Raw genomic sequence first — 20,288 nt, 5'->3', positions numbered from 1 at the left:
TCTGGTTTGGTAGAAAATGAGATTGGGGGACCTTAAGTACTCAGATCTATAGCATCAAAATTATCTACTGCTAGTCAAAAGTAACCATTTTTTGGAAAGCAAGCATTAATCCTGGACCTTCCCTCTGAGGTCCAGGATTGGTAGGCTTGGCTTTTTACCTTAACTGCCTGTCTGGTTTCTTTTGTTGATCCTCTTCTTTCATGGATATAGTCTAATTCTACTGATTCACAGGTAAGAAATAGTAATACTGAAGACAATAAGAGAAGGATGTGGAGAAATTGGAAACCTCAAATGCTGTCAGTGGAAATTCAAAGTGGAAATTCAAAGCAACTTGAGAAGAACTGTTTTTAACAGTTCTTCAGAGAGTTATACGTAGTTACCATATTATCCAGTAATTCCACTCGTAGGTGGAAGAGAAAAATGTCTACACAAAAAATGAGTACACAGATGTTCATGGCAGCATAATAACCCAAAAGTGGAAACAACCCACTGTCCCTCAACTGATAAATGCATAAATAAAATGTGGTGTATTGCTATAATGGGATTACTACTCAACAGTAAAAAGGAGAGAAGTACTGATGCACACGACAGGATGGCGGAACCTTGAAAATACCATGCCCAGTGAAAGAACCAGTCGCAAAAAGATCACATACTATATAATTGCATTTATATGAAATTTCCAGAATAGACCAATCTATAGAGACAGAAAGTTTATAATTGGTTGTTTGGAGGATGGAAAGTTATAGGTAATGGGTACAGAGTTTCTTTTAGAAAAGATAAAAATAGTGAAAAAATAATGAATACTGTTTTTCTGAAAATAAATAAATTGGAAAAAAAATAAAAAACAAATAAATAAAAAAAAAAAGAAAAGATAAAAATGTTCTAAGATTGATTATGGTGATGGTTGCACAGCTCTGTGAATATGCTAAAAGCCTTTGAATTACATACTTTAAATGGATGAAGACCTGCTTGAGAGAAGTTTGACAGTTTTTTTATGTTGATACCAATTATCTTTTCCTGAGATACGTATCTATAATCCTTTTCCAGGCACTTGTTCCCTTTCTCTAATATATTCTCCAAAGAAAGCAGTGGCATTTGAAAAGACTGCTAAATTCAGATTTACACAAACTAGATAAAAACTTTCATATGCAACTGTTGATTTTTTTTTTTTATCAGATGGAATACTGAAATTATCTTTAATAGGGTACTTTTACTCATTAGGAAGGAAACATTGGTAGATCATGTTATTCAACTCCCATAGGAAATAACTATTTTATATTGATGAATAGCTGTACTTTGAGATTTTCCCCACAAGACGAAGCAGAAGTGATTAATTGGTACCATTTAGTCACAACATGCTCACATTTCAGCCCCTCCAATGAAAGCTTTGAGATTTATCCAGAACATCATTCCAGGTGACTGCCGTTCTTAAATGTTGGGCTCATTTCCTCTATAGCTAGTGCTATTTGGTGATGATTCGTCAGGACTTCAAGAGTAAAATTCGTTTGGGCCATAATATAGGGCCACATACGTGGGTTATTTTTGCTGTGATCTACAAAAATAAACTGCATGCTTTCTTCTCTTTTAAAAAGGAATTAAGTAAACTTTGGGCTTTCAGTTTTAAAACCTTGGCTAATTGGATGTCTTGGACCTGTTTTCTTTCAGGCTTACCATCCATTGATCCATCAGGCAGCTCCCCATCTTCCTCTTCTGCTCCTCTGACAAGTTTTTCCAGCATCCCAGGAACACGGGTTTTCCTGCAAGGGCCAGCTCCTGTTGGGACTCCAAGTTTCAACAGGCAACATTTTTCCCCCCATCCTTGGACAAGCGCCTCAAACTCATGTAGGAATCCTGGAGGAACTCTTCCCAAAGAGTCTTGAATAAGCTATTAAACCATTTGTTTCAGGAAGCACTGCATAGTAACTCTAGTAAAAGTTTAGTAAACTAAAGTTAATGGTATGATGGTATTCGGATACCTAAGGTTTGAATTGAAGGCCTGTCAAAAATTGTCAGTCATTTGTAGGATAGAAAACTTGAGAGGGGTCAAGCTGTCCTTCCAAGCCAGAAATGTTTATACAGGGAGTTGGATCAAGAAAAGAGGTACTACACTTAGTTTTATAAAAAGGACCCTTTGAGGATAGCATTGCAAAATAATTTCTTAAGTCCGAAAAGTAGATTTATGTATCTAGTCAATTTTATGATTCTTAGCTTATTTTTACATTTTAGGAAACCAAATTATTACCACTTATAAGTGAACATATGCCTTTGTTCTTCTTATTTTTCTCAATATTTAGAACAGATGAAGTTCTCACAGTACTTGAACAGGATTTGATTTTTTAAAATGAGCTTTGTGAGGCAGTCAATGAATATTGGCCCTTTTGACAGGGAAAACTACCAACATTACCTGAGAATCCCATTAGGAAACAAAGCCATGAATTGAATCCAAGATATTTGCTAACATATAACCTTTCTTCGTTATGGAAAAAAGGGCCATAGGAAGAGAAAAAAAGAGAACAGCTAAATAGAGAAGGCCACCAGCTCTTTTCCAAACAATATGCTAATTATTGTACAGACATTGCCACATTTAATTTAAAATCTGACAGGTTATGTTTTGAGAAGACTATTTAGAACTAGAATAAAAATTAATATGGCTTTCATCCTTTTTAGCTTTGTTCAGCAATCTGGAAAACAATTTTTAGAGTATTTGCTTATACTTCGTATGTACGGAAGTAGTGTAGGATAATATTCATAGAATTTATGTGCTTTCACTTGAAAGATCTTATAAAATGAAATTTTTCTTACAGAACCTGTGTTGTGAAATAGGTCTTTCCAACAAGGTTTCTCATATTATAATTAGTTTTTAATGTAATAAAACAATAGAAAAATATTTTGCCACCAGGTGACTCTCCTATTCCATCTGTTTCTTCGGGATCATCTTCACCTCTTTCAGCCACCTCTGCCCCACCAACTTTGGGCCAACCAAAAGGAGGCAGTGCCAGTCAGGATCGAAAGATACCTCCCCCCATTGGAACAGAGAGGCTAGCCCGGATTCGGCAAGGAGGGTCTGTCGCACAAGCCCCTGTGGGGACCAGTTTTGTTGCTCCTGTTGGACACAGTGGGATCTGGTCATTTGGTGTCAACGCTATGTCAGGTATAGTTGCCTTGTCTTCTTTTTGGAAGGATATCTCCAGTAAGTTGTGGGATTTTGCCATTAAGACTTAGTTCCTTGGGCGCCTGGGTGGCTCAGTGGGTTAAAGCCTCTTCCTTCGGCTCAGGTCATGATCCTAGGGTCCTGGGATGGAGCCCTGCATCGGGCTCTCTGCTTGGCAGGGAGCCTACTTCCCTTCCCCTTTCTGTCTGCCTCTCTGCCTACTTGTGATCTCTTGTCAAATAAACAAATGTTTAATAAATAAATAAATAAATAAATAAATAAATAAAGCTTAGTTCCTTAAAACAAAATGGCTTAGTTCCTACACTTAACAGTCAGTATGGGTGTTTATACCTTCGAAGAATTCAGTCCAGTTTCAGAGTTTGGAATGTTGGTTTGGTTTATACATAATAATATCTGTAATATATGTAATAAAAATAAGTATAGATGAGAAGTAAAAGATTCAAAGTGTACTTCCCTTCCCTTTTAAGCTTTCCAGTAATGGGATAATCATTTATATTCTTTCAGAGAGCATAAGTGCTCTCTTTCAAAGGATTAGGTAGAATATTTGGGGTATTCAAATATTTGGGGTATTCAAAGGACTTCCCTCAGTTTTCCAGGAACTGATTTGTTTCAGTTTGCAAAGATTGTCGTCAACATGCACTGAACTTTTCAGAGGAATGAGTGTGATAAAATTGAGTATGAAAAAAGTTCAAGTAGTAATATTTTGTTATTTTACTCCAATAAATATCAAACCCTGTCCTCAATTCTTCTTTCCAGAAGGCTTATCAGGTTGGTCACAGTCTGTGATAGGGAACCATCCAATGCATCAACAATTATCAGACCCAAGCACATTCTCCCAGCATCAACCAATGGAGAGAGATGATTCTGGAATGGTAGCCCCCTCTAACATTTTTCATCAACCTATGGCAAGCAGTTTTCTGGATTTTTCTAAAGTGAGTCAATAAACATCACTGTAACTTGTTTAACACTTTGCCAGCCAATGTTAAGGAATAGTTTGTATTGAAATAATTCTCCCTTTTGGTGTAACAAGCTTGTTTCCATGACTTGGCCAGGTCTTTTCGTAGAGTTTCCCTTTTCTTCTTAGCGCAAACTTAGTGATGAAACTAAAATATGGAAAAGTTGAGGGTATTCTGTGTGTTCATCAAAGTTGAGAAATTTCCTAATGATTTGATACTGGATTTAGTTGGGGGGATTTTCTTCTTGTTAAAAAGTGTTACTAACGCAGGTAAACCACTTTTAGTTTTTCAACACTGCATGATTCTGTATTTTTAAAGGATCCGCAGGAGTTTTGTGGATGGAAAGGAAATTGGAGAGAGCTAAGCTGGTATTATAGAAACATTTTACCTTCAGGATTAAGCTTTTTGCTTTCTTTCATAGGGTCTGCCAATTTCCATGTATGGAGGCACCATAATACCCTCCCATCCTCAGCTTGCTGATGTTCCAGGTGGACCTCTGTTTAATGGACTTCACAACCCAGATCCTGCTTGGAACCCTATGATAAAAGTTATTCAAAATTCTACTGAATGCACTGATGCCCAGCAGGTAAAATAGACTTAGTGCTCTCTTATTTTGTCATGTCACTCTTTTAATTCTTCGGGTAATGCAAATTCTGAATATCAAGTCATGACATCTGACCACCTTCATCTGAACTAAGTTTTTCAGTAACAGTGTGATGCTTCTGAACATTTTATCTCATGTATGTGCATTCTTCCTAGGCAGAAACAGTGAATTGCCATTGCATTTATATATTCATTTTGTAACTGTCTAAAGATTCCTAATTAGAAATTCCAATTTTTCCTCCCCCTTTTCAGATTTGGCCTGGCACGTGGGCTCCTCATATTGGAAACATGCATCTCAAATATGTCAACTAAGTTAGAAGGTCTTATTCTTTAGCCTTGTTTGAGAAACCTTGGAAGAACCCTGGGGATTTTTTTTTTTTTTTTTTTAATGTGCCTAACTAAGAAAATTTCTCTGAGGCGTTAGCAATGGAGATTTGATTGCCCATTGTATAAGAACGAAGTGATTTCCTATCCACCTGATTATGTTCTCTGGTTAGTTTAGCCATTTTGAACTTAGTGCTTTTGGCTAAACATACTGAATGCTACTTGTATGCAGAAGAGAATTAGATGATTACATGTTTCAACCTTTTAGGGTGGTAAATACATGTACAATTGTTTACATACTTAAAAGGAAAAAGTTGAGTAAATTTCTTGTCATATAGTGGCTCTACTTAATGTAGCCTGTATTAATGTGAAATATTTACCAGAATATTCAATAAAAAGATGAACAGTGTTTAGAAGTGGGGTGTGATCCTTTCAGTGGTCATGCAGCTATTACCCAATCCACAGTCCTATTGAACCAAGTTGTTAATACTGTATTTCTAACAGGCGTTTCACATGTTACACCTTAGAGATCTTTTTTAGACTACCTTGAAAAAGCGTTTTGAAGACTAGTTATCTACCTATTTTGTGTTAAACAGTCCTTATTTCTTTGTTCTCTTCCATATCATTTTATAAGTAGGACTAAGTTTCAAGCCCCTGCAATGTGTCTTATGTGACTTTAGTAGATAGGCCTTTGCTGGGGTTAGCTCCTTAAAGATCATAAGTATCAATAAAGACCATAGGATTGCAATCAGATGACACTGAACAAACCTAGTGACACCCAAATTCTCAACTTCACATTCTTTTGTGCTTCCTGGCTTTTATCTGAAGACTTATTTGGTTACAGTGTTTTATGTTTTTATTTGGGTTGGGACACAGGAGTGGATGGGAGTGCCTCCCGTAATACTGTGGTATTGTTGAATCAGCAGAGTAATCATTATAAATGTGTGACTAATTCTGGGCTTAGTTCCACAGCCCTAAGTATGAAGAGCCAATGTGTTTAACAAGCTAAACAGAGGAACACTAGAGCGGATTGCCTTGGCCAAACTATAGGCTATGCCAAGAACCTGATGCAATAGAGAAGGAAAAACAACCCTCTGAAAAGAACAGTCATTAAACTTTTCATGTTTAATACAGTGGAACTTCCTGGTTTTATGTATAGGCACTTTAGAAGAGAAAACAAGAAAATGCTTCAGGCTGATAGAGAAGTCAAAACACATATCAAGGCAAAGAAGAACATACAAAAAACAGTAACTGGCGGCAGAGCCATACCAGCAGCACTTTTCAATTCTCATGCCACCAAAAGTTCTTAAGCTTCTCTGCCTGGCTCCTAAAGCCACTCCTAAGTGAGACACCCCAAGTCCTGTGTTAGACATGCCTGGGTCTTTTGTATTCCATATCACCTTAACTATGAGAGCTTCTTTAATGTCATTTCTTGTTTCCTATTTTGAATGGATTTGAATGGATTCACAGGTGTTGAAGTTACTGATTTTTTTAGTACTTGATAACCACATCAAGTATTCTCAAGAGACCCCTGGGATCCCCTATATATCTTGCTGTTTCTGTTTACCACTAACAACAACAACAAAAATCACCTAATATTAGTGAAATGAATGAAACTACTCTTGGTGAAACATGCACTAGTGAGACATAATATTAAGAAAATTATTCAGTAGGACAAAAATGATTTTCCTGTGTTAAGAGTCTACAATACATTGGAATTATCTGGGAGAGCTCTTAACCCTATCTTTTGCACCTTGAGGATAACAGAATGAGAAATTTTATCTCAGGTCAAGAACTAGAATCCATGAGAAGAGGGGACAATTAGAAGAACCCCTAGGAGGATTAGGAAGAAAGAGGAGCTGTGTAGTCAGTAGTAGTTACTCAGGATACCCTCCTCCTTGCCCTCTTACTGGCACTGCCTTCTTTTCTTTCTGTTTGGATCCCTCCTCCCCAACCCATTTTGTTTGCTATAATCTCTTCTTCCTCTGTCTTGCCTCTTCCTGGCATTACTTTACTGCTCTTTTACCAACCTGAACCTTGGATTAAACCTAGCTCAGGTAAGAACTTAATTACTTTAAAAATATATGAGGGATCTGGGGGGAGGCAGCATGGGTATAGTGAAATAAGCCCAAATTGTTTTCATTTCTGTCACTTGAAGCTCTATGACCTTAGGCAAGTCATTTTTCATTTCTGGGCTTCACTTTCCTCATCTGAAAATAAAATTGAATGTAAATGAACTCAAAAGAGTCACCTAGTGCTAACACAGATTTTCTCCTTTTTCTTGTGAATGAGAATATATGGGATGGGAATACTGGAAGCCAGTAGAATGTTTATATTTCTGAGATTTGAGAGTCCCTACCATTGGTTCTCACCTGGAATCAGAAGCCTGCTCTTGTGTGGGACAGTACTGATTTTGAAATTTTAATAGAGGCAGAAGAAAACCTTGCACATTCATAGTAAGACCTGAGATCATTAAGAAACATCTGTTGAGGCATAGATCAAACCACATGAGAATAACAGCTCTTTCAAGGAATAAAAATATATCATCAAGGTTTCTGGACCCACTTATTTCTAGTAGTAGTGTAATAAAATTCCACCACCAATAAAATTATTGATGTTTTAAGACCCTTTAAACCTATTGTGGCTACAGTGTGCTGACTTGCCCTTTTATAGGCCAGTCTGCTTCCTTCAGTCCCTGCTCTCAAAGGGGAAATCCCATCACCTCAGCTAACCAGACCGAAGAAGAGAGTTGGACAGCCAATGGTGGCCTCTCCTAACCAGAGGTAAGAAATCTCAGGACTTGGAACTACAATTTTCATCTCTTCTTGTAGGTTCCCGCCAAATCCTCCTCCCATCCTCAAAGTTAGCCCAGGAGGGAACCATCCTCAGTTTGAGGTGTCTTGTAGAAGGGGAAAGGCATATTAGTCATATTATAGTTTCAAGCCAAACAAAAAGGAGTGGTTAGTATACTTGGTTCTGGCCCACTGTTTCAGAACTTTGGACTCCATTGTAAACCCAGAAGTGGCAAATAAGCCTGTAGCAAAACAGCTTCTGAACATCTTGTTCTCCAGCCCTAGATCTCTTCTACCAAGAAGTATTGCTGGTTATGACGTCTTCCCAGTGGACCCTGTCCTGGGTGAGGGGCTCTGATAACACTCTATTTTCTATTTGTCCTTAAAGATTTGTCACCATTTGCCATCAGGCAGATTCTTTACCTCTTCTTTATTCTGTAGCAAATGAGGGAGAGAAAGATGGTTTTAAGTATCCAGAACTTAATGTTTATTAAGACCACTTCCAATCTAAGACCTAATATGAACAACAGGATCGTGAATCTCGCCTCCAGACTGCCAGCCTGTTTTATCTTTTACCTCCTGTTTTATCTTCATGGTATTGGTATAAGTCCAAAGTAGTTTTTCTGGTAGCAAAAACCTGATACTCCCTTATAGGCTTAATCAGATCTCTACAGTTGGAGCCTGGGCATAGGTCTTTTTCTTTTCTTCCTTTTTTTTTTTTTTTTTTCTTTCTTGTGCACTTGTCTGTTTTAAGCTCCCTAATGGGTAATCAGTGTTGAGCCTCTGATTTAAACTCTCAGTATTTCATACAGATTGCATGCATGATGTATGTGGCTTTCTCCCTAAGGCTAATGACCTATCTCTAGTTCCCCAGCCCTTACAGCGCACAGCACCTCAAAAGTCAGCATCTAGCAACAGTATTATAGTTGTAGTAACTGCTGCTGTCAGTTTTAACAGAAGGGTGAAATTAATGGAAGGGTGACCTAACTTCAACAGTGATCCTTCTTGAAAATTTTTGACACTTCTCTGTCTCTTGTGGTGAATCCTCTTCCACTACCTCTTAAATAAATGTTGATGTGCTCAGGGCTCTTCTTAAGCTATATCTTCTGTCCAGGTGATCTCATCCCATACTCTTGGATTGCATTCCACCTAGATCCAAATCACTAGCCCAGATTTCTCCCCCTCAGCTTCAGACCCATATATCTAGCTGCTGTGCTGTCCCATCTCAGCATTCCACACATACTGTACATTCCCCAATGTAAGATAATGCTTTTCTTGTTTTCTCTGTTATATTAGGGGGTACTACTACTACCAAGACTTTCTTTTTTTTTTTTTTTCCTACCAAAACTTTCAAGTCAGAAGACTGGAAATTATCCTAGCTTAGCTCCCTCTCTCTCACTCCACCCTTAATCAATCACCTTCTCTTTCCCCTTCTGTGTATGGCAATCCTGATCACTTCTCTTCATCCTCATAGGCACTGCCCTTCGGTCCACCCTGTTTGACTAGTCTAGAATCTTCACCTTCATTCTCACCGTCCCTCCATCCTATTCCTCACTGCTCCAACCAGACTTAACCTCAAAAACTGAGCTGTATTAGATGGCCCCCCACAATCTGCTCCCCAGCCTTACCTTCCAGCACTATCAAGACCCTTCTTCTAGGTATACGCCACTTTGTAAGAGGCTCAGAAACATTTTGGAACAATAAAATATAAATATTCTTGCTCCCTGAAGTGCTACTCTAGGGACCTGCAGATCTAAGGGACTGCATCATCTGGAATCTTGCTAAAAACTTACACTCTCAGGTCCCACCCTCAACTTAACATATCAAAATTCTCATTTACAAGCTCTCCAGGTAATTTATGTGCACATTAAAGTTTGAGAAGCACTGAGTTATAAAATGGTTTTTTTTTTTTTTTTTTTTTAAATGAGTGGAGAAATCAGAGCTACGGGAAAATCTGATGAAGTCAGAACTGAAGTAACATTAATACGGTTAAATGCCTGATATCTGGTGGTCTGCACTTAATGGGGGGAGGGGTGGTAATACTGATTTTGAGGAAATCGGAAGACTACTTGATCAAATCAAGATTTTTAGTATATGTATGTACTAGGCTTAATACTTTTTCTTCCACCACCCCTCTCCTGCCTCCTTTCATATCAGTGTCTACATCAAAAAATCCCCAAAGGCCAGACTCTCTGATCTTCCTTCCCAGGGGCCTAAAGACCAAGTCCTCCTCACCAGCCCTCTGCCGTTCCTTAGTTTCCCTAGGTTAACTGTGGCAGCAAGATCAAAGAGCAAGCCTCTGTCCCACAACATCTATTCATTATTCTGTCCAGGTATCACTTCTTCCAAAGAGGCCACCCCCTCTCCCTGACCTTCCCCTTCCTGCTGTGCACCAGACCATCCGCCACTTTTTACCCTGTCCTGTAATTAATTAATGGGAGGCAGTCCCCAGCTGTGCTAAAGAGCACAGGCTTTAGAATCAGATATATTCAGGTCTGAATCCCAGTTCCCCCTCCTGCAACCTCCTGCAAGATACGACTCTGAACCAGTTTTTAACCTCTCTTTCCTTTCCTCACCTGTATAATGTGGCTAATAATAGTACTTTACTGTCCTAAACTGTTAAGAGAAATGGGTGAATTAACACATGACAGTAACGTGTTAATACCTCCCTGGATCCTGGCGCCCTGTTCAAACAGTAAATAGTAAATAGCTGAGTGGCTGCAGCTCTGAGAGTCGGACTGGCCTCTGCTGAGCTTGGAGGAACGGAAGGCCGGTGCGGGACTGCTTTCAACTCTCCCCTAGTCGGGCTTGCCCCCTCGTGAGTAAGGCGGGACCGTCGGATTGAGTGACGGCTCGTGGCCCGCCCCGGGCGTGACGTCGTCGTGGTGTTGTTGCTGCGGTCGCACGTGGTCTACCGAGTCAGCTTCAGTGTTAGCTGCGCTCCGCGTCCTCGGCGCCAGCCGATTGCCTTCCTGCACGTCCCGCTCGCTATGTCCACCTCCACGAGCTGCCCAATTCCCGGGGGCAGGGACCGGCTGCCCGACTGCTACAGCACCACGCCGGGGGGCACGCTATACGCCACTACCCCGGGAGGTCAGCGGGCCGGGCTGGGGGTCCGCGGGCATTGGGCAGGCGGGCGCGTGCGTCCTGCCGCGGGGCGGGAGTGGGGAGGTGCCGGCCTTGGGTTCGGTCCGCAGGCCCTTTTGCAGGTTGTAGCTTTTGCCGGGGGTGGGTGGGGAATGTTTGGAACCGAAGCCCAGTTCCCTGAAACCTCATAGTAATGCACTGTGGATTAAAGCCTAGCTTCCGGGTGACTGTGGACTGAAATCCTCACTATGGCCTGGGTTCTGGGGGCCTTGCTTACCCGCCCCTCTCCACTTTGCCGCCTGGAATTAGGAGCCGAAACCCCAGCCGAGCGTGGCCTCGGCAGAAAGCACCAGGTTTTACAAAGTGGCTTGAGCAGGACTCAGGCAGTTGGGGCCAGGAGCTTTGGGTATCTGCGGCTGGCCGGCTGGCTGGCCGGCTGGCGGGCGGGTGCCTGTTTGGTTGGGCTTGATTGCCTGGGATCTTGAGCTGCTGGGCTCCCGACCCAGGGTTTCCTGCCACGTGGAGGCAGAGGGGAGAGGCAAGAACAGGGTAGGGCCCTTTGAGGACAGAACTGGGGCCAAGTTTCTGTAGGCTGGGGCTGAGCCTGATAGGACTTGGGAGGGGTCAGGATAAGAACAGACTGTCCCTGTGTTTCACGAGAAAAGCAGCTGTCAGGAGGAACACAGCTTCTCCCTCCAGGGTCTCAGAATCCAGGTGGCAGAAGGGGTGAAAATCTGCTGTTTGGCTTCCTGAGGTAACTGCCTGAAGGACTAACGTCCCCAACCCCCAACCAAAGTAGGGAAGGCCCAGAGCCAGCAGAGCCAGACAGGAACAGTGGAAGTACCTGAGTTCTCCAAGTTTTGTGCTCCTCCTAGAACTGAGACTGCAAGCTTCCCTAAACCAAAAGCCCCTGCCTGGACCAGCTGGGATGCCCCACTTGCTTCATGGCACATAGCCACATCTTGGTTAGACATGGTAGTTTTTTAATTTTAAGAGCCCGGAATGCTAGTCACCTGAGATCCCAGCTTGCAGCCCTTTAATACATGGAGAAATGAGTCCCAAGGCCTGTTTGTGACAACTCCATACAGCTCTGTACCCAAGCTCCAGCCTCTTAACTAGTCCCTACCCCTTGACAGGCACGAGGATCATCTACGACCGAAAGTTCCTGCTGGAGTGCAAGAACTCACCCATTGCTCGGACACCCCCCTGCTGCCTCCCCCAGATTCCCGGGGTCACAACACCTCCAACAGCCCCACCCTCCAAGCTGGAGTTGCTGAAGGAGCAGAAGGAGACAGAGGAAGAGATACCCGGTAAGGAAAGCAGGGCCTAAAATTAAATGCTTTGGGTCCAAATGCCCCTGTTAAGTACAGTGGGAGTTTAATGCTGAGAGGGGTTTCTGCACTGATGCTAAGCTGGCTGAGTTTGTAGCCCAGCCCAGCAACCAGTCCTCCTCCCTTCTCTTTCTCCAGATGACGCACAATTTGAAATGGACATCTAATCCAGTGCAGATGATCCTGTGTGGAATTAGAGGAATCCCTCATACCGCTGCTGCCATCACTTCTTCCTGGTGTATTCCAAACACCAGGTGGCCTCATATAATCTGGAAGGGAGGGACTTTTTGGTTTCGGGCCTCCCTTAGTTCTGAGGCAGCTAGACCAGGGATAGGAGTGGGCAACTTGCCAAGCCCTTAGCTCTATTTTCCCTCCGGTCTGTAGGTACTCCTCCCAACCCCCAGCCCTCCATCAAGGGCTGAGGCTGGGACTGAGGGAAGGAGTATGTCACTGATTGCTTAGTAAAAGTTCAAAGAAATGCTTTGACTCCGGTGTTCTCCTCAACACTGCCCTTCCTATCTCAGCCACACAGCCAAGGGCCCCAGGAGACCTAGTTAGGATCACAGGTCCCAGGTCCCTTCCAAGCTGTCACTGGGCCCACCTCCAACGGCAATTAGAGCCTAAGGCAGGCTATGGGGGCAGGCTAGAGCAGCCGCCAAACCATAAACAGCAATACCTTGACCCCTGCCAAGGGCTGTTCCAGCCTTTCCAGGAAGCAGCCTTCCTGGAATTGGGCCTCTCCAGCAGTCCCTCCCTGTCTATTCCAAAGCAGGAAAAAAGAGGCACTGCCCTAGAGTTTAACCTTCTCCAGTCTCTCCCCATGCCTTTTCTGCATCCCACCTGTAAGTATTGTCCCCTATTCCAACACTGAAAGCCTGTATTCTCCCTTCTCAGCCTGATTTGAACCTCTGGTCCCTTCTATCTGGCTCTCTTGTCCTCAGAGGGTTAGAAGAGACGTTAGGGCCCAAAATGAGGTAGCTCATTTGGTGAGTCAGACAGAGTCATGCCCCTACCCCTGACCTTCCCCCAGCCCAAAAAAATTCACAATCCCGTATGTCAGCAATCTAGTCTTTTTCTCCTTCAATTTATACCACTATATTCTAATCTCTGTAGCACTGTACATCTCAAAGGTGACAGTGCAAACAGGACAGTCTCCTTTCCTTGAGGGAAAAAATCTCCCCTGCCATTTGAGCCTCTGTTCTTACGCTGAAATGAAATTATCCAAAAATAGAGATACTCAGCCCAGCGAGTAATGTGTGTTTCTGTCTATTTGAGGGGGGAGGTGGCAGACAGTAACTGGTCATGCTTCTTAGCAAAGCCATTAATGCTGAATGGAAGGAGAGAGGTTTTTAGGGTAAACAGGGAGCAAGGCAGTCAAAGACATAACAAGCAACTTGTTTGGCACAAGAAGGGCTTCTCTCTCCTACCCAGGGCCCACTATTAAGATGTTTTTATTGAAATGCATATGTTATGGGTAACAGGTGACTTCCCTGTGGCCCAGGTGGCTGACACCTCTTCCCCCAGAGATGGGTGGATGAGGCCAAGGATCACAAGGAGGCAGACAGTCTCCCAAATGGTAAGAGGGAGCCAGGTGAGAGAAGGCCTCTGTGCCAAGGCATAAGAAATGGTGTGAGGTGAGTCAGGATCCAGGATTATGGAGCCTCTTGGACACCTGGTATTGTCTGGTTCTCCTCAGCTATGGCTGTAGATTTCTCTTCATTGGTCTCTTCCTCTGAAGACAGATTCCTCTTTTCTGCAATTAATCTTTTAACTCCCACCATCCACTGGCTAACCTCAGTTACATGGTCAACCATGAGTGAGCGGTGAATGTCATCTGCTGCATCCCACTGGTGACTTGAAAGCTCTGAGGAAAGAGAGGAGGTAAACAAGCAGCTTGGGGCAAAAGACCTAGCTCTCAGTCCTCTCATCCCAACCAGTCAGAATCTGAGCATCTCTTCCAGCTCAGCCATCCACGACAAGGTGAGGAGCTAGGCTATATGGAAAAGACCTACCCATACCTTGCACCAGCAGAGCCATCCTCTTCTTCACAGGCACTGACAGCTTCCCTCCAACCCATTGGTCCCGCAGCAGAGCCAGGCGTCGGCTGATGTCATCACATACTTGCTTCTAAGATACAGAAGCCCCTCCAAGTCAGCCCTGCTAGCCCAACAGGGGAGGGGAAAGGCAGCCCCAAACAGGAAGTGGACCCACCTTCTCTGGCCCAGAGAAACACATTAAGAATTAATGTGTTAATTAGTAAAAAGGCCCCACTGAGAAAGCTTACAGCTCTCCTCTCAAGAAAAGCGTATATATGGCTAGAATTTTAAAATCTCCACATTTCTCAGATCCTCAGAAATTCATTCTGTAGTGCTACTTTATAAGAAAACAAAGAACCGTAGTCCTTTTATCCCCCACTGGCATGCCAAAATGGATTACTTTTGTGTGGCCACGGCAGTCCTCCAGTGCCTCTTCCAAAGGTTTGAGCACATCTTCCAGCAAAGTTTCAGCTTCAATGACTGGGAAATTTGTTGGCTCCGCACTGGAGGCAGGACAGTTCCCGGTGGGTGGAGGCCCGAGAGCCTTAATGGAAGGAGGTGGAGGTCCCATTGGGGGAGGCCCGGGAGAAGTCTGTGAGGGGGAGACTGAAAAGGTAAAGCAGAATCAAGCAAATACGGCTGAAACAGGTAAAAAGCTCAACTCTAACTTCATTCCTTCTGGAGGACTATTCCCTGGGACAACTCATTCACTCAAAAATACATATTTATGAAGTCTCCACCATGTGCCAGACAATGTGCAAGGCAGCAGAGACAGAGTAGTAAACCAGATGGATTAGGTTCCTGACCTTGGAACAGAAATTCTAGGGAAAGAAAACACACACACACGAAAATTACCAAGTTAAGTTGCAGGCTACAAAGAAAATATGATGTAATAAAGAGAAATAGTAAGGCACCTGGGTGGCTCAGTCAAGCCATGGAATCTTGATTTTGGCTTAGGTCATGATCTCACGGTTGTGAGAGGGAGCCCCAAGACAGGCTCCACACTCAGCATGGAGTCAGCTTGCTTGGGATTCTCTCTTCCTCTCCCTCTGTCCCTCCACGACTCATGCAACTCTAGCACACACTCTCTTTCAAAATAAATAAAATCTTTGAGAAGGGAACCACCTAGACTGTGTGTTCAAGGAAGGCCTTCTGAGGTTGACTAATGCATTTATCCTTGCTCACCCACTATGTGGCATTTGGCAGGTTAACCTCTGGGCTTGGGCTCCTTTTCTATAAAATGGGGATCTCATGGTAGAAGCACTTACGTCACAATATTGCAGTGATGACTAAGAATATAGGTGCAACTGCCAGATTACTGTATAGCAAAATGTTCAGTTCACAAAGTTAATAGCTAGTTGATGAGGCAGATGCAGCCACAAAGAATCATGTACTGGGCAGAGGTAAGAGCAGTGCCTAAGAACCAGGGTAAGTCCTGACTTGTTCAAGTTACACAGACCAGCCCTGTCTGGCTGGAAATTATTAACACTGCAGAAAGCAGTATTAGTTATCTCTGAAGAAGCAAGCAGGAGTCCAGGCTGTATAGGGCTTTGGAGGCGTTTGGTCTTGAGCCTAATGGTAATGGAAAGCCACTGTAGGTTTATAAAAGCAGGGGATGATGTGACTAGACTTGTTTTTTTAAGATATTTACTCTGTAGAGTCTGTGAAAAATAGATGAGAACAGGTCAAGAATGGTAGGCATGGACAGTAGTTGGGAAGTTAATGGGAGTAGTCCGGGAAAGAGAACCCTGGAATGGACTATAGAGAAAGCAGATGAAGTGAAATGGAGTGGTCTGAGATTTATTTAGGAGGAGGAAGCAACAGGACTTTATGGATTGGGAGTGAGGGAGAGAGGAGTCAAGGATGACTCTTGATTTTTGCCTATAGTAATGGGATGGTGGGAAGCACTATGAAAAAAGAAAAGTCATTTGATTCTAGGCATCAACATTCACACGGATGATTATTTCATCTTCTCGTTTGGCCTCTCAAGTTTAAGCTCCTTACCTTCAATGATGATTTTTCCCACCTTTCCTTAACCTCTCACTCTTCTCTGCCTTGTTTTTAACACTGTGCCATCTCCAAAACCTCTGTCTTTCCAGCCCAATCAATCAGTTTTTCATGCATTAAAATCACTCCCTTATAGACACTCTTACCTCACTTTATCCCCTCCCCTCATCCCACTTTCCTAGTAAACCCAACTTGCCCACACTTGTTAGAAGGAAAGACAGAACCATGCTATTGAGTTACACTTTAAATTCTTGGGTACAGATACTAAAAGGTATCCACCACTGCCTGGAATTCTGATCCTTTGCCTCATTTTTCCATTCTTCAGAACTCTTCTCACATTTTCTCTCTGAATTTTTGACTTCTTCCCCTACTTTTCCTTTCCCTGGATTCTACATCCAATGCTGCCTCATATTTCACTGAGAAAAGGGAGGTAATTAAACAGGAACTCTCATCTCCTCACCACCGGTTCTACTAATCTGCTTGTACCTGGGGCCACGTTCCTTCCTCTAATGGATGAAAGATTCTTGCTCCTATCAGAGACCATCTTTCCAGCTATACTAATGCTTGCCTCTTCTCTAGGCTTCTCTCCTGCAGCTGCCCTGTTTTCCTGTCCCACCAGTTCTCCCACTAGAAAATCCTCCCCTCAGCATACAGACATGCTATAGTGTTTACCATCTTAAAAACAAAAATCCTCCCTTACCTCCCATTTCATCCTTAGGCATAGCCTCATTTCTGTCTCACAGCAGGATTTCTTCAATGAGCTACATAGTGTATAGTCTCTCTACTTCTTTTTACATTCTCTTCTCCGCCCATCCAGCTGCGTTTCTACTCTCATTACTCCGTAGACTGCTTCTGTGGTAACCACGCTGGTTACCACATTATCACAATTTAGTTCGGTGAAGCCAAGGTCCCTTTTCTCTATCTATCCTGACCTCTCAGCATCATCCATCATGGTTGGTTGAGTCAAAATTTTACTGAGTAAATTTCACTTTTCTTCTTGCTACTTTAGCTATTTCTCAAGCCCCTTTAGTAATTCCTTTTCTACTCAACATTGAAATGCTAGGGAGCCTGAGGGCTCCATCTTGAACCCCCTTTAGGCCTCTATCCACACATTCTTAAGTAACCTTATTCAAGCCCACAACATCAAACATAATCCATACAATCAATACTCATTTCTGTAATTCTGGCCTAGACCTCTCCTCCCCACAGTAGCAGCCCAAATTTTAACATGTCCAAGACAAAACTTGCTTTTACCCTCCCCTCAAACTTATATTGCCCCCCAATTCCCTCGTTTCCCATACCTATGAACAATACCAGCCAGTTCCTCAAGTGAAAAGTCTGTTATATTGATTCTTTCTCTCACCTATATCTGTTCCTACTGACTGCCTCAGTAACATATGCCACATCCACCCAATTTCTACTACCTCTATACTCCCCCTCTTGTCCAAATCATTGTTAAATCTTGCTCATGTTACTGAAATAGCCTTTTTTTTTTTTTTTAAGATTTTATTCATTTATTTGACAGACAGAGGTCCTAAGTAGGCAGAGAGGCAGGCACAGAGAGAGAGGGGAGAGGAAGCAGGCTCCCTGCTGAGCAGAGAGCCCGATGTGGGGCTCAATCCCAGGACCCTGGGATCATGACCTGAGCTGAAGGCAGAGGCTTTAACCCACTGAGCCACCAAGGCGCCCCCACAGTGATCTTTTTTAAGATGTACATCAGTCACTGTTTCTCAGGCTGGGGAGATTTTTGCCCCCAGGGGCAAATGTCCAGAGGTGCTTTTGGCTGCCACAACTGGGTGAATGCTACTGGCATCTAGTGGGTAGAAACCAGGAGTGCTACAAATATCCTACAAGGTACAGGACAGTTCCTCACCACAAAGAACTATCTGGCCCAAAATGTCAGTCATACCAAGATTATGAGACCCTGGTTTGTGGGGCATCTGTGTGGCTCAGTTAAGCATCCAAATCTTGATTTCGGTTCAGGTCATGATCTCTCAGGGTCATAAAATTGAGCCCCCACATCAGGCTCTGTTCTAGGCATGCAGCCTGCTTGGGAATCTCACTTCCTCTGCAGTGTGAGTACTGATAACATAGGGGGTGCTGAAAAAGCTAAATCCGAGCCCCTTTTGGGGGGGCCATAGCTTCAGTTGTTCACGCAGGACATGCTCAGAAATAAAGATATCCTTTAAACTTTAAACTTTTCAATGGCTTCCAACTTTACCCAGATTAAAATACAAACTTCCTTATCATGCTTTATAAAATCTGCTATGATCTGGCCCCTGCGTATCCTCAGATTGTAACTTCTCTACCTAACCCACTGTCCTCTGGCCGTTAGGTATTCCTTCAGTCTCTGAATTTGCCAAACTTGTTCTCAGCGCCTTTGCACTAACTGTTTACTGCATATGGGATGCTCTTGCACCTGATCTTTGCTGGGCTAGGTTTTAACCATTTAGCTTAAATGTCAGCTCCTCAGCCACCTTAGAGTCACTCTTGCATTACCTTGTTTTCTCTGCAGAGCCCTTACCACTACTTAATCTATTTCCAAAGCTAGAGTATGAAAACAGAAACCTTTTTGTCTTGTTCACTGCTGTCTAGTTTGCCCTCAAGCAGTGCCTGGCTCAGAGATGCTCAGTGGATAACACTGATTGGATGAATGAATGAACACATTAAGTCTGGATCTTAACAGACAACCAAATGAAGAGGTAGCACAAGACAAATGAATACATAGCTATGGTATCCAGGTTAGAAATAAAATATGGAAACAATTTGGGAATAAAAACTATTAAAAAACCATAGGTCTGGATGAGCTCACCTACATAGAAAGCAGAGAGATTCTACTGAAACTTAACCATTTATTGACATAGGCAGCAGAGAAGGAGCCGGGAAAAGGGCCTGCCCTGTGCCCCTTTATGGAGCTCCTCTCAGAGAGACCTCAGAGGAGCAAAAAGGGCCCTCGGGCCAAGTTTATCCCTGGCACCGCCCTCTGGGCGGGTCTCTGCACAAAGGGGCCCCACGCACCTCTGGGGGAGCCATCCTGGGGAGCAGCGACCCTCTTGGTGAGCGGCGTGCGCTTGGGTCCACCAGCCAGGGTCTGCAGCCCGTAGGAGAACTGCGGGGGATCATTCCAGCCACGCTCCTTGTTGCCTGCAGGAGTGAGGGGACATGTGAAGCGAGCCCTGGAGAGACGAAGGCTCCACCCCCCGTGCAATAATTGCCCTCAGCATGGGTAGGGGGACGACCCAGCGACCCCAGGCCACCGGCCGCGCTCACCCGGCTTCACATACAGCTCCGCCATCTCCACTTCCGCAAGGCCAGCAGCACAGCGCGTCACTTCCGGGGCGGCCGTTCACCCGAGCGGGTGCCACCCCCGGGCCGACTGGTAGCTAGGAACCCGTTACGTCGTATGGCTGTTCAGAAATCCCGGGAGGAGCCGCTGTGGGAATGCTGCCTCAGCTCCCTAAAGTACTCGAAATCTCCAGCTAATGAGGCATCGGGGCCCTGATCACAAGGCACCGAAGGGGGCTGTTTTCCAAAAGGCGGCGGTCTAGGAGTCCTAATCCCCTGCAGGTTCAAACTGTCACAGTTGTTCTCAGGAGTACATTTTAACCACCAGAAACTCCTGCCCCACAAATGTCCCTGTGTGATCTAGCAAGGTGGAACTCTAGAAACTCACCTCTGTCTACGGCCCTACACATTTATACTCTCTAAGCTCAGTAACTAGTGTTGATTTCCTTTCAGTACTTAGGTTAGGTTAAGAATCTCACTGGAGCCTCCACAACCCTGAGATTGCCTAGTTGTACTACCTATTATCTTCTACCTCATTTAACGCTTGTTCATCTCCCCTTCTGAAGGTGGAACCCGTACTTTATATCCACACTGTCTAGCACACAGACCTCAGAAAATACATTTGTTGAAAGAATGAAATCAGATTTACACCACACCAAGTCCTCATGTGACTACAGGCAGCCACCAACACCAAG

At 43.7% G+C, this 20,288-nt stretch overlaps 2 protein-coding genes across 11 annotated transcripts in view; one reads left to right on the top strand and one right to left on the bottom strand.

The window, feature by feature from the left end:
- The window catches only part of LOC122890583 (ankyrin repeat and KH domain-containing protein 1), a 131,719-nt gene extending 118,205 nt beyond the window's left edge, over window positions 1–13,514 (top strand). For 4 of the 10 annotated variants that reach the window (XM_044226256.1, XM_044226258.1, XM_044226252.1 and 1 more), the window contains 7 exons: window positions 1,666–1,842; window positions 2,900–3,151; window positions 3,929–4,104; window positions 4,550–4,714; window positions 7,729–7,838; window positions 12,071–12,244; window positions 12,404–13,514. In XM_044226256.1, coding sequence (XP_044082191.1) covers window positions 1,666–1,842; window positions 2,900–3,151; window positions 3,929–4,104; window positions 4,550–4,714; window positions 7,729–7,838; window positions 12,071–12,244; window positions 12,404–12,407 — 1,058 coding nt within the window. In that variant the 3' untranslated portion in view covers window positions 12,408–13,514. Of the gene's footprint in view, window positions 1–1,665; window positions 1,843–2,899; window positions 3,152–3,928; window positions 4,105–4,549; window positions 4,715–4,983; window positions 5,465–7,728; window positions 7,839–12,070; window positions 12,245–12,403 lie in introns of those variants that run through there. The other 6 variants (XM_044226253.1, XM_044226251.1, XM_044226259.1 and 3 more) reach the window with 4 other exon arrangements.
- Window positions 13,515–13,699: 185 nt separating this feature from the next.
- Window positions 13,700–20,280, bottom strand: SRA1 (steroid receptor RNA activator 1). Its single transcript, XM_044226262.1, has 5 exons — window positions 19,579–20,280; window positions 19,327–19,452; window positions 14,702–14,907; window positions 14,284–14,392; window positions 13,700–14,129 (listed from the first exon to the last, which is right to left on the bottom strand). Exons 1-5 carry the CDS (start codon window positions 19,601–19,603, stop codon window positions 13,918–13,920), a joined length of 678 nt encoding a protein of 225 aa, XP_044082197.1. The 5' UTR covers window positions 19,604–20,280; the 3' UTR covers window positions 13,700–13,917.
- Between the last annotated feature and the right edge of the window lie 8 nt (window positions 20,281–20,288).

Source organism: Neovison vison, chromosome 1, assembly GCF_020171115.1.
Source record: "Neovison vison isolate M4711 chromosome 1, ASM_NN_V1, whole genome shotgun sequence".
NCBI classification, from domain to species: domain Eukaryota; kingdom Metazoa; phylum Chordata; class Mammalia; order Carnivora; family Mustelidae; genus Neogale; species Neogale vison.
Note: the sequence above shows the minus strand (reverse complement) of the source record. Positions and strands in the feature narration are given on the sequence as shown.

Coding starts and splice junctions, on each gene's coding strand:
- SRA1 (XM_044226262.1), bottom strand. CDS start 19,603: ATGGCGGAGCTGTATGTGAAGCCGG. Junction 14,908..19,326: donor CCAGGATGGCTCCCCCAGAG/GTGCGTGGGGCC, acceptor TTACCTTTTCAG/TCTCCCCCTCACAGACTTCT. Junction 14,130..14,283: donor GATGGCTCTGCTGGTGCAAG/GTATGGGTAGGT, acceptor CTCTTTCCTCAG/AGCTTTCAAGTCACCAGTGG.